Source organism: Megalobrama amblycephala, linkage group LG3 (genome assembly GCF_018812025.1).
Source record: "Megalobrama amblycephala isolate DHTTF-2021 linkage group LG3, ASM1881202v1, whole genome shotgun sequence".
Taxonomy (NCBI): domain Eukaryota; kingdom Metazoa; phylum Chordata; class Actinopteri; order Cypriniformes; family Xenocyprididae; genus Megalobrama; species Megalobrama amblycephala.
The window spans coordinates 47,099,672-47,113,621 of NC_063046.1; the positions used below are offsets into that span (position 1 = coordinate 47,099,672).

Sequence of the window (13,950 nt, forward strand, 5' to 3'; positions counted from 1 at the left end):
GCTAAAATCAGGTAGGAAAAATGCCTTTTATTCATGAATTGTGACAATTTTGGATGTAAAAAGCACACTAACATTATAAGTGCACCCCAGGAAACATTATAAAACAATAAACCAACACAGTTCATGACCCCTTTAAAGGTGCTCCCCGCACATTGACTGGATTGGTTACATGTTTGTGACAGTAGGAAATAGCTATTTCAAACCGTGTTTTTGGTACACTGCAGTTTTAAAGAGAAAATACTCAGCAATGGTGTTGACTGATGAATTTGCACATGGTTTGTCTTAAAGCATATTAAAAACACCACACAGACATAGAAACAAGATTAAAAACTTGATTTTGTTTTTAAATTACAAATACATTTTTATGTTTTGAGTTATTTTATTCTTTAACACTGTAAAATGTCGAACAAGTTTTTAAAAATAATATTTCATGTTTTTTGTATGCACACCAATATAATATACATATAAATTAGCAGTCCCTGTATCGAAACGTTTTTATTATTATTATTATTAATTGTACTTAATACATTTTCACAAAATGTGTTTTTAGCATCAAACTAAAACTTTTTATATTAAAAAAAATACGATTTATAATAATTATTTTATATTTTTTAAAAATGTAAAGTTTTACTAAGATGTTGAATTTTGAACATCAGTAAAATAAAATTGATCAAACCTTTTTGAATTGTGATGTCAGATTATTTAAAAACCAATGAGAGGAAGTCCTCTTTAAGTTATCTCAGGACTCTATATGAGGAAATTAGCAAAAACAAATGTCATCTATAGAGAACAAACATGAATTGTGGGGTCAAACGAGGATAACTGAGACAAAGGTTATATTTATGTTTTTGCTTTGAAAATGATACAGGGATGATAAACATTCTCATGTAACTGAGCTCAACATTACAGTCGAATTGGTGGTATTTACTACCAATTCTAATCACAAAACAGGACAACCAACAAAAATTTGACACTGACATGAAAGATGAAGTGTATAGATGAGAGTTTACTCACATTAGTTAGGACGCCATCATTCTTCTCACTGATGCATCCTTGCAGGCTAAAGGTCAAGTCATGACAGCTAACCATGATTCTTCGTCCAAATCGCTCTTCAAACGGCTTTACGTCAGGCTCGATGCCTGAGAAATCTAATCTCTGAAAAGGAAAAGGGAGATATCATTTATTCATTTTCATCATTACTTCAGACTGTCTTTAATAGCTGTACATTGGGCGTAATGGACTAACCTGCATCTCAGGATCGAGGGTGAAGATCTTCTGTCGGCCCTCATTCCTGCTCATTTTATTCAGCTGCTCAGTTTCTCTGGCATACTGGAGATTACAGGACAAGAACTCTTTGCATTTTTAAAAGCTAATGAATAAATAAAACCAAAATTCACCAACTGTGAGATAAAGGCCTGCTTTCACAAACAGGGCTCAGATTAAGCCAGGATTAGGCCTTAGTTTGATTGGGATATTTAGGTAGCTTTTATAAACATTCTTAGAAAATTAGACATATTTTAAGACATGTCAGCACCAGTTGCTTTCAATTAAAACAGCTCAAACATACATTTTAGTCTAGGACTAGCTTAAACCTTGTCTGTGAAACCGGTAGAAAGTATATTAAGCATTGTGCTCTGCTCAATATACTCTATCCCACAATGCATTAAACTCAACGTGATCTTACATTTCCAGTATCAACTGTGAATTTTAATATCTTTTCTTGACTTTTTTCATTGGATTGACATGACTTAAGATATTTGTACACAAAATTAGATTAAAGGGTTAGTTCACCCAAAAATGAAACTTCTGTCATTTATTACTCACCCTCGTGCCGTTTTACACCCGTAAGTCCTTTGTTAATCTTCAGAACACAAATTAAGATATTTTAGTTGAAATCCGATGGCTCCTTGAGGCCTCCATAGGGAGCAATGGACACTTCCTCTCTCAAGATCCATTAATGTACTAAAAACATATTTAAATCAGTTCATGTGAGTACAGTGGTTCAATATTAATATTATAAAGTGACGAGAATATTTTTGGAGCGGCAAAAAACAAAACAAATAACGACATATTTAGTGATGGCCGATTTCAAAACACTGCTTCAGGAAGCATCAGAGCACAGATGAATCAGTGTGTCGAATCTGCTGTTCGGAGCGCCAAAGTCATGTGATTTCAGCCGTTGGCAGTTTGACACGCGATCTGAATCATGATTCGACACACTGATTCATTTGTGCTCCGATGCTTCATGAAGCAGTGTTTTGAAATCGGCCATCACTAAATAAGTCGTTATTTTGGGGTTTTTTTGGCGCTCCAAAAATATTCTCATCACTCTATAATATTAATATTGAACCACTGTACTCACATGAACCGATTTAAATATGTTTTTAGTTTCTTTATGGATCTTGAGAGAGAAAATGTCCATTGCTCCCTATGGAGGCCTCAAGGAGCCATCAGATTTCAACTAAAATATCTTAATTTGTGTTCTGAAGATTAACGAAGGTCTTACGGGTGTAAAACGGCACAAGGGTAAGTAATAAATGACAGAATTTTCATTTTTGGGTGAACTAACCCTTTAAAATGCAAAATAATCCATCACAATACCTGGAGGCCACTCACTGAATTAAATGGTACAACATGAGGTCACATTACAACAACGAAGCATACTTTGATTTAAATGTGTATTGTCGCATACCGTTACTTTTTTTTTACAACAGTATTCAGTATAAACTGCACAGTATGCAGTCGGCCTGTCACAGTTATTGATTATCTTAATAATTTGATCTAAATTGCAATTATTTGAGATTATTACCACAATAATTGTGCAGTTTAAAACCCATTTTGCCAAAGAATATTAAAAACCCTATTATAAAGTACACAAAAATTGTCAAAGGTTTTCCTTCATACAGAATGGTTTGTGGGTTTAATCAGACTGCATTATGTTTTATTAGAATTATTATTTTATTATATACACTCACAGGCCACTTTATTAGGTACACTTGTTCAACTGCTCGTTAATGCAGATATCTAATCAGCTAATCACATGGCAGCAACTCAATGCATTTAGGCATGTAGACATGGTCAAGATGATCTGCTGGAGTTCAAACTGAGCATCAGAATGGGGAAGAAAGTTGATTTAAGAGACTGAACGTGACATGGTTGTTGGTGCCAGATGAGCTGGTCTGAGTATTTCAGAAACTGCTGATCTACTGGAATTTTAACACACAACCATCACCAGGGTTTACAGGGAATGGTCAGAAAAAAATAAAATTTCCAGTGAACGGCAGTCCTGTAGACAAAAAATGCCTTGTTGGTGCCAGAGGTCAAAGGAGAATGACCAAACTGGTTCAAGCTGATAGAACAGACAACAGAAACTGAGGCTACAATTTGCATGGGCTCACCAAAATTGGACAATAGAAGACTGGAAAAAAGTTGCCTAGTCTGATGAGTCTCAATTTCTGCTGCAACATTCAAATGGTAGGGTCTGAATTTGGTGTAAACTACATGAAAGCATGGATCCATCCTACCTTGTAGCAACGGTTCAGGCTGCTGGTGGTGTAATGGTGTGGAGATATTTTCCTGGCACACTTAGCCCCTTAGTCATACCTGTCAACACTCCTGTTTTTCCTGGGAGTCTCCCAAATTTCACACCCAACTCCCCCCCTCCCCCTCCTGTTTTGTTATTTCTCCTGGGAAACTCCCGTAATTTGTATGGCCCAAACCTTGTTATATGAATAATCACATCAATATATTATTCCAAGGTTGTCCAGTTGCCAGATCTTGTATGAAACACATCATAATCACAAAATCGACACATCATACAAATTTCAACCCATTTGTGATCTCAACCTGGCAACCTACAACCCAAAATTAATTAATTTGTAAATTTAACAACAGCTGGTTGGAAGAATTAAATTTTTATATCTCGAAGCCATATCGACAATGCCCACACCAAAGTGTGTCGTTGACTGACTCTGCTAGAAAATACTATTATCATAATAATTTTTTTATGAATAATTATGTATTATGCATTTATTTATGTGAATTTAGCCTGCCTCTGCCATCCAGTAACTAACATCCCCCCCCAGTGTACCTTAGGATACTGTCTCAGTGACAAGCGCTGTACCTTTTTTTCTGACAATGTAGTTTTGCGTAGCCATACCTTCAGACTGACAGCAGAAGGTCTGGACTCTATCACAGCTTTCAATGGCCAAAGACTGCCCAAGAGGACATTTGACTGACATGTAACGCAACCAATCACATGAATTGTTTTGTTCCGCGTCATGTTTAGGTGCGTGAAAATGCAAAGTAGATGTCCCTACAATAACTGACCAGCGTGCATCTAACAAATTATTCATTCGAGAATGTTGTGCAAGTTTACAGCAACAATGGAGCCACGAATTTCCCATACTTTTAAAAAAAAATCCTACGTTAGTTGATCCTGGTAAGCGCTCACTGTCACAGGTGTAAACATGAAGGCATTCTTCTTCCATGATGAGGTTTGGCATCACGGCATTTCTAAGCGTCATGTCTGAGGCTGAGACTACAGTGTACCCATCTAATGATGGCTACTTCCAGCAGGATAATGCACCGTCACAAACCTCAAATCATCTCAAACTGCTTTCTTGAACATGACATTGAGTTCACTATACTCAAATGGCCTCCACAGTCACTAGATCTCAATCCAGTGGTGGAACAGGAGATTCACATCATGAATGTGCAGCCGACAAATCTGCAGCAATTACGTGATGCTATCATGTCAATATGGACCAAAATCTCTGAGGAATGTTTCCAGCACCTTGTTGAATCTATGCAATGAAGAATTAAAGGGTTAGTTTACCCAAAAACTAAAATAATGTCATTTATTACTCACCCTCATGCTGTTCCACACCCGTAAGACCTTCGTTAATCTTCGTTAATATTTATGGAGCGGCAAAAAAAACTAAATAACAACTTATTTAGTGATGGCCGATTTCAAAACACTGCTTCAGGAAGCTTCGGAGCACAAATGAATCAGTGTGTTGAATCAGCTCTTCGGAGCGCCAAAGTCATGTGATTTCAGCCTTTGGCAGTTTGACACGCGATCTGAATCATGATTCGACACACTGATTCATTTATCCGATGCTTCATGAAGCAGTGTTTTGAAATCGGCCATCACTGAATAAGTCGTTATTTTGTTTTTTTGGCGCTCCAAAAATATTCTTGTCGCTTTATAATATTAATATTGAACCACTGAACTCACATGAACCGATTTAAATATGTTTTTAGTACCTTTATGGATCTTGAGATAGAGGAAGTGTCCATTGCTCCCTATGGAGGCCTCACGGAGCCATCGGATTTCAACTAAAATATCTTAATTTGTGTTCTGAAGATTAACAAAGGTCTTACGGGTGTGGAACGACATGAGGGTGAGTAATTAATGACAGAATTTTCATTTTTGGGTGAACTGACCCTTTAAGGCACTTCTAAAGACAAAAGAGGTCCAACCTGGTACTAGCAAGTGTACCTAATAAAGTGGCCAGTAAATGTATTATTCCAAGTAAAAAAATAACATATTAGTCTTACATTGTAAGTGACATGAACAAAAGAAATTAATCTTTAATCGCAATTATTTGAATGTCAATTATTTGGCCTAATGTCTAGCCTAGCAGGCAGAACACAGCAACTTAAAAATGTACAAAGATGTGTCCAAACCACTACAGTTATCATTGTAATTATTTTGTCAAGTACCTTCATTAGCTCTGGATGAAGACTCCGGCCAAAGCTCTCCGCAACGTTCTCTGGTTTCCCCTGGCTACTGCTGTCGTCATCTATGGAGATGAGGCATTTGTTAATCAAAAGGCAAACTGATTAATTCTACTGAAGGTACATGCTTACCAGACAAAACGTTATATTATCATGCAGTGGGTGAATATGGGCTTATCTTAGACGCCAAGCAGAAAATTCTCTTTAACCACGACTGACAGTTATTTTTAAACAGCAAAAGTCACAGTCACATTGCTGATTTGCTGATCAAGGTGTCTTATATTTTTTGCCAGTAGCTGTAATGTGTGCACGAGTTGCTGAAAAAAAAGTGTCAAATCAGAGACACTAGGTGGAGCTTTCTGGGAACTCAGCTGCCCTCATTTATTCATGAACACACAGAGAAGGTGGGCTGCTGGAAGATTTATCTCCAAACTAATGTGTGGAACATTTTTAAATGGCTGCTTGATTCATATACTGCCACTTTCCAAGAATAGGGTGCAGCTTGATCTCATGTTGTATCTAATTAGATTTATTATATAAACTACGATCTAACACAGGACATAAAATATCTGCCTCTCCCCTGGTGATTTTGGCCTAAATCCAGCAATTAAAATTCAATTAAAATCTCTTCTATCAATATTCAATTCATTGCATTAATGTTTTAAATCATTAACTTATTTTAATGACCAAAAACATAATATTGTCCACATTTAGGCTAAATCTGCAACCTGTTAAATGCATTTTCTGAAGCACCTTTCAAAAAAAAAAAAAAACTTAATATTTTATACTATTTTGTGTGCTGTTCATGTCCCATATACTATCTAGACTTATAATAAACAAAAGGAATGGCTACCCAAATAGGGACATGGGGTATCATACATGTTAGGACAGTCTGTTAAACTTAGAGCAAAGAAAACCAGATGAACTGGAAAGCAGCATTTGAGACTAAAGCCTGCATGAAGACATCCAGCATTTATTGTATGCTGTTGTTTTGTGTAGTTATGGTTGTGTTTAATTCTAATGCTAATAGTTAAAGTTATCATATAATAACTGTGTCATTTCAATTTCAGAGATCTGAATTATGCCCATTCTTCATTCCAGAAATCGAGAAGTTACAAATTGAAAGCATGTTATTGAAAGCATAATTTCATTTCCTCATGACCATCACATGGAAGGTCATAAAAACAAACACCACTATTGGCCAAAGTTTATACCATAGAAGTGCAGGGAGTTGTTTATCAGTGTCTTTATTTAACAGACCAAAAGCAGCATTCCCTTCTCTACTCCTCTATGTGAATAGAGCCTCCCTAACATTTCAGTAATCTGTCATCACAAGAGAAAATATTTACTCAGAGTCCAGAAGACTGAGTCTCCTACAATAAAAGAGAAGAAACTGTACTATTATTGTTATTATTATTATTCAGTGGGTCTTATTTCGAATACAGAGAAAACATCAAGTTCGATAGGCTTTAAAAAGGCCCCAAAATGAAAACAAACATATTTAGCAGAATGGGAACTATGCAAGTACTATGAAGTACTAGACACAGACCAGAATTTCCCTACATTGCCAAAATGCTTGGTATTTGGTGACGTGGATGAATATTTTGTTTATAGAGAAGGTGGTTTGTGTTCCAAAATGAAGGGAAAACACTGAGAGCAGCCAATTAAAAACTGTTTACTGTTGGTATTTTGAGAGTGACATCATGTCTTTGATGATGATGATGATGCAATAAGTCACATTACATCATTAAAGCTTAAAGGAATATTTCATTAAAAAAAAAAAAGCATAATAGGGGCACTTTAAGCATCTTCACATGCTATTGTGCATGCTTTCAGTGTGTGTGTGTGTGTGTGTTACTTACCCAGAGAACTTTCAGAAGGTTCTGATCCGTTCCTCTTGTCCTCCATCGTGCCCAGTAAGGCCTGTTTCAGCGTGTTCACCCAATCCTCCATCTCCGTCTCGCTGTCGGCCGCCAGATAGTGACTGTAACGGTCTTGCATCTTCAGCTCAAAACAATTGCGCCGCATCTTAGAGCACTGCAAGAAATGTGCTGCGTGAGTCAGTGGAGGAATTTAATTGTGCGACTTTAAGAGCTGTTTGTGGTTGTAAGCAACGAAAATTCCTCTGTTGTGTTACTGATATTACACCCCAGCCTGAGGGCTGCTACATTCTGCTGTTAAACTTCCTGAGAAACGTATCAAACCAAGTTCAGACACTTCCATCTGAAGTATGAAGATAAGTGGGACATAATAATTATAAAATAAAAATTAAGCTTAACAGGCAATACATTTGTAGTGTTTTGATGATAATAATAATAAATGTATCACTAATTATAATAAACTTTTTAACAATGATCATTTTATAATTTAATTGTCATCAATTGCTGTACACCTCATTTGTAAGTCACTTTGGATAAAATAGTCTGCTAAATGAATAAATATAAATTACATATTTACATTTTACAATTTGTAAGTTATAATGCTAAAAACAATTCAGGATTTCTGTATACAAACTTATTTAGAGCATGTACCGGAACTACATCTATACAGGAGTCCAGATAGATGGAGCCTTTTGATTCTTTGTAGTTTTTCTCATCTTTGTATGAATTCAGTATGTAGGAGCCATCAGGGAGTTGAGAAAGGTAGAAATACCTCCTCTTGAACACCTGTGGAGAAAAAAAAAAAAAGTGCTGCTCACTCACCATTTCTTACTATCAATGTTGAAAACAGTTGTGCAGCTTAACATTTTTGTGGAAACCGTGACACACATTGTTCTATGTTTAACTACGCCCATTATTGGCCGGCTCCTGCGTCAGCATCACACGCATGCATGGTGCTGCTCACATGAACGGCGTCAGCCAATACAGAGCCTGCGTTCATGTAGAACCTGGAAGCGCTACACTGTGTTTGCTACGTGAACAGTGTAGGAGACCGACATGGAAGAGAAGAAATGGTTGAAAAAAGCATTATTTTGGTTTGGGTTTTGCACAGAAAAAGTATTCTCGTCGCTTGATAACATTAAAGGTGCTCTAAGTGATCCTGGGTGGAGTAACTTTCTGTTGACGTTCGAAGTGTTGTCAAACAAAACAGAGGTTAGCTAGACCCTCCCTCCTCCTCCTCCTCCCCCTCCCCTCCGTGCTTCCTGAAACAGTCATGAACGCGCATTTAAAATCATTCTTGTCGGTTATTGGCTGGAGCGTGTTTATTATGATTCGTGGTCCAGGTTGCACCAGTTTGTTTTTATTGCTGTTTTCGGAGCTTGTGGCGACTACAGAGACCGCGTTTTTTCACAGTGTGTTCAGGGGACAGACAGCTAGCGGATAGTGAGGAGATGTTTGCTGTATGTGACAAAAAATGTTTTGGCCTAAAAACGCGTGACGTCGCTTAGAGCACCTTTAAGGTTAAACCACTGTATTCACGTGGACTATTTTAACAATGTCTTTACTACCTTTCTGGGCCTTGAAATTGGTTATGACGTCACTGTGTATAGGGAGGTCAGAAGCACTTGGATTTCATCAAAAACATTTTAGTTTGTGTTCCGAAGGTCTTACTGGTTTGGAACGACATGAGGGTGAGTAATTAATGACAGAAATTTCATTTTTGGGTGAACTAACCCCTTAATCGTATTTGAAAGTTAAGTGTTGGTCTCCTGACCAATCTACACTCCTGGACAAAAAATATTTAGTTTTCTTTTAATGGTCTTAACCATTTTAATTACAAATTAATTTTGTGTCCTAAGTGGTATTATGTACATTTATCCTTTTGTATGTTTTACTTTGGGGAGAGTGCTGCACATTAGTGCATGTAATTGATGTTTCTGATTTACTGAGAAAACAAAAGACCTTATAGTCCTATCCAGCAGTGGTTCCTCAAACTGTATTGATGAGTAGACGACGGACGTACATTATATTAAGCAACAATGGCTGCTAAAGTTCTGCTGATGTCTTTTAAAAAAGGTGTGCTGATGATTCCACTAACCTTCATAGAGACAGACAGGCTGCTGTTGATGTTGGCCTTCTGCAGCCAGCCCTGCTTCATTACTCCTCCTCTCTGAGAGCAAAGAGATGACGAATCCTGAAACACACAGACAGAGTAAGAACTAAGGAAGCAGATAAACTGATCTGAATGCAAAGACACAGATCAATATATGTCTAGGAGCGCTACCTCTCTGCCCTAAAGATCAAATGCTCTGAACATGAACGCTGTGTGTTTTGCATTTACAAACCTTGATGCAAATAAGTCACTTATCCCTTGCATACTAACTCATGGGGTGTAACGGTACATGTATTCATCCCAAACCGTCACAGTACGGATGTCACAATTCGGTGCATAAAGTCAGATGACAAAAACAGCCAGTCACAGGCCATCCACAAGGCAACGCTGTTTGCTAACCGCCACAACAGGAAAAAGCGCAGAAGAAGAACACATGATCTCTGCATAGATACTGTATGTTTACGTGTAATCTCTCAACCAGTGTTTCAACCTTGGAAAGACGTCAATACAACAGCTTGAGAATAATATCTCACGTAGCATTACATTTACCTCAGGCAAGTCATTTAGTGTCCACAGCATGTTAGTTCACTAGAGAAATAAACTCTAGAGGGCAGAGTTTCACTAAATATATGCACTATTTTAGTTCATATATATTCATTATATTTACTTTACCTGTTAGTAAGGTCTTAATTATTTAATTTATTTAAATAATTTTGTCATGAAAACAAGTTATGACAGTAGCTGTGTAAATGATTATATTTCAAAAATTAATTAGAGTAAAAAAATAATTAAAAAAACAATTGTATAATTAGATTTAGAAGTTAAAGCATTCAAAACCTGCCTTAAGTGCAGTTTACAAGTTTTTTTATTTGAGTGTTGAATATTATATCTAAAAAATAAACAGCAACTGAATTTAATAGTTTGGGCTCTGTTGTTAATTGTAACCTTTAATATCACAGTAATGTGCAAGAAAGGGCTCCCTGTATATTAGGGGTGTGATTTGCGAGACTAAAATGTGACGAGATTTCTCGTCGAGGCGAAAAGTAGTCTCGTGATATTGCCATGACAGAGTGTTAGGATGATTAGGAAAGAATATGCCACCGCTACGTTTACATTACGCCTCCACTGTCCTTTTGCTTTGTATTTAAATAAAAAACATTTAATTCAGGTGGATAACAGTCGCCGCCGCTCCATATTTACAGTTACGTGCGATCGTGAAAGTGAAAGTAAACGCGAGCGCGCATTCAAGCGCGATTTCAATACCCCGCATTTTGAAAAAGCGGCTCCCTGATGCATGCAAATATCTCTCAATATGAAAGCTACTTTAGGCTGGGCAGTGTAGTTGTAACCTTAGCTCTGTATCAAAGAAAAATTTGGTCTTATTTGCACATTGAATATTGAGAGAGTGCGATTATGGTTGCACTTATTGTAAAGTGTTACCATAAAAATGAATAACAGTTTTCTCTTAATCTTATTAAGCACAAACAATAAGGTTTCATTTGTTAACATTAGTTAATTCACTGTGAACTATCATGAACTAACAACCAATGACTATTTTTATTAACTAACATAAAGATTAATAAATACTGTAGCACATATATTGCTCATTGTTAGTTGATGTTGGTTAATACATTAATGTTAATAAATGAGACCTTATTGTAAAGTGTTACCATTTTTATTTATACTGTTTTTATTTCTATGATCAGTTTGTGGAAAGGAGTTCAGTTAGGAGGTCAAAAGTTGTAGAAGCTCATAAATCATGTACAGTAAGGTCTGAAGAGACTGAAATCATACAGGAGAGAAGTCAGTCAGTTGAGTTAGTGGCAAAACCGTTTACATTACTTGAGTATTGTTGCCTTTTACTGCAAATGATAATTCATACTCAGAAAGTAGAACTGAAATGACATTCATTACAAGATGATTAGTTAAAACATTTCAAATGCACCTGCAGAATATTTTTTCTAGTCATGTATTTCACCATTGAGGATTTCTTAAAAATAGTGTGTAAAAATCTTGTCTCGTCTCGTGAACTCAATCTCGAGTCTCGTCTCGTCTCGTGAGATACCTGTCTCGTCACACCCCTACTGTATGTAGTTTACAGCATTAGCTGAGATAGATTTTTTTTTTCCTTAAGATAGTTAATTATAATTGAATTTTTTTAAAGAGAGAGACACACAATACACCCAACTCAACATCACACACAAACACACACACACACACACACATACATAAAAACAATACAATAATCATGTAAAACACAGCTTAAAGATGCTTGGAAACAAATATAGTGCATATAACAGTAATATTAATGTATTTATGAAAGGTACAATGTAGTGGGATTTTTTTTTACTTAGAGCAACTATAATTGTGTGTGTGTGTGTGTGTGTGTGTGTGTTAATTTAATTGAAGTGGCCTGGCGTCCTTTATGAATGTGCTTTTCTCTAGCTCTCCACTGTAATATAATTGTCCAAATGCCCTTCTCCCCTCTTCCCTCTAACATTTCTCATGCCCTCCCTCTTTCTGTTCCTAACAGCCCCTCTGTGACTGATCAATTGCTTGCACCCTGTTCTCCCTTCTGAGTCACTCAGCTAATTAATTAAATTAAATGGACATGACACAGCCGCCAACATATACATACATATTATATATATATATATATATATATATATATATATATATATATATATATATATATATATATATATATATATATATATATAAACACACACACACACTACCCAATACCCAAATTAAAATGTTTGAGGTCGATAAGATTTTGTAATGTTTTTGAAAGAAGTCTCTTAAACTCACCAAGGATGCATTTATTTGACCAAAAATACAATAATAGTCCCTTGTTTGTCCTGAGCAGTTAAACTGAGCTCTGTTCTTCAGAAAAATCCTCCAGATCCTGCAGATTCTTCAATTTTCAAGGATTTTTGCATATTTGAACCCTTTCGAGCAGTGACTGTATGATTTTGAGATCCATCTTTTCACACTGAGGACAATTGAGGGACGGAAACACAACTAATAAAAAAGGGTCTTAATGCATCGTGTTTCCTTCTGAAGCATCAGTGAATGTTTCAACTTTTTTAAGAGTTGTGTTTGAGTCCCTCAGTTGTCCTCAGTGTGAAAAGATGGATCTCAAAAATCATACAGTCACTGCTGGAACAGGTTCAAAATATGCAAAAAATGCTGGAAAATTTAAGGAGGATTTTTCTGAACAACATTGGGCAGTTTAACTGTTCAGGACAAACAAGGGACTCATGAACAACCATCTCAAAACAATCATCTAATCATCAACAATCATCATCATCATAGATTATCCAGGTAACCACACACAGTTTTAAGAACTAAGGGTTCCCAATTAAAGGTTATTTTAATAAATTCAGCTATTTTTTTTTATCTTGTGGACTACATATAAACATCTTTTATGTAAAATATCTTGCTCAGGACAGCACTAAATAAAAAATAACATGCATTTTGTATGATCTCTCTTATTTAGTTAAAATTATTCACATTTTCACAGATTCTGCAAGTGGATCCCATACCTGTATATGAGGTACTATGACAGTGATATAATTTTATTGTTGATCTAAGGAGGAAGTTGTGTAAATGTACCAATCTTTGAAGTCTGGGATGTAAAAGATTATTTTATTAGCTGAAAATAATAAAGTAAATATATAAACTTTATATACATATTTTAGTCAATGTGTTCTAATGGACCCCAACATTCTATAAAATATATTTTGTGTTCTGCAGAAGAAAAGAATGCATACAGGTTTGGAATGACATATGGGTGAGTATATTGTCATTTTGCAACTGAATGAGATACTGAATTCATTCTCATATAATGCCCTTATTATTGTGTATATTTTGGCTTCATTGGCCTCTCTCTTTAGCCCAAAAAGTTACTTTCACATTAGTGTTTAGACAATACATTTAACTTGATTCACCAGTTAATTTAAGTGAACTGTAAGGAAACAGGCAAGACTATCCATGTCTAAAACATATACACACAGATTCAGACATGCACACACACTGTAATCACCACTTCTTACATCTAATTTTATCAAGATCTGCTGGACATTTAATGTGCGTCTATTAATAGACCATGAGGGTCAGGTTTCATGTAACAGGCCTCTCTGCTGACCGTCTGGCCTTCATCTCTACATCTGATTATGACCTCACAGAAGCCTCACAACATTTACATATACA

At 36.1% G+C, this 13,950-nt stretch overlaps 1 protein-coding gene across 2 annotated transcripts in view; it reads right to left on the reverse strand.

Moving 5' to 3' along the window:
• Positions 1-13,950, reverse strand: part of dock11 (dedicator of cytokinesis 11) — a 113,165-nt gene that overhangs the window by 86,854 nt on the left and 12,361 nt on the right. For both annotated transcript variants that reach the window (XM_048185723.1, XM_048185722.1), the window contains exons 6-11: positions 9,721-9,816; positions 8,274-8,408; positions 7,605-7,779; positions 5,728-5,807; positions 1,246-1,329; positions 1,015-1,155 (exon numbers count right to left, since the gene is read on the reverse strand). In XM_048185723.1, the coding sequence (XP_048041680.1) occupies positions 1,015-1,155; positions 1,246-1,329; positions 5,728-5,807; positions 7,605-7,779; positions 8,274-8,408; positions 9,721-9,816 (711 nt within the window). The remainder of the gene's footprint in view (positions 1-1,014; positions 1,156-1,245; positions 1,330-5,727; positions 5,808-7,604; positions 7,780-8,273; positions 8,409-9,720; positions 9,817-13,950) is intronic.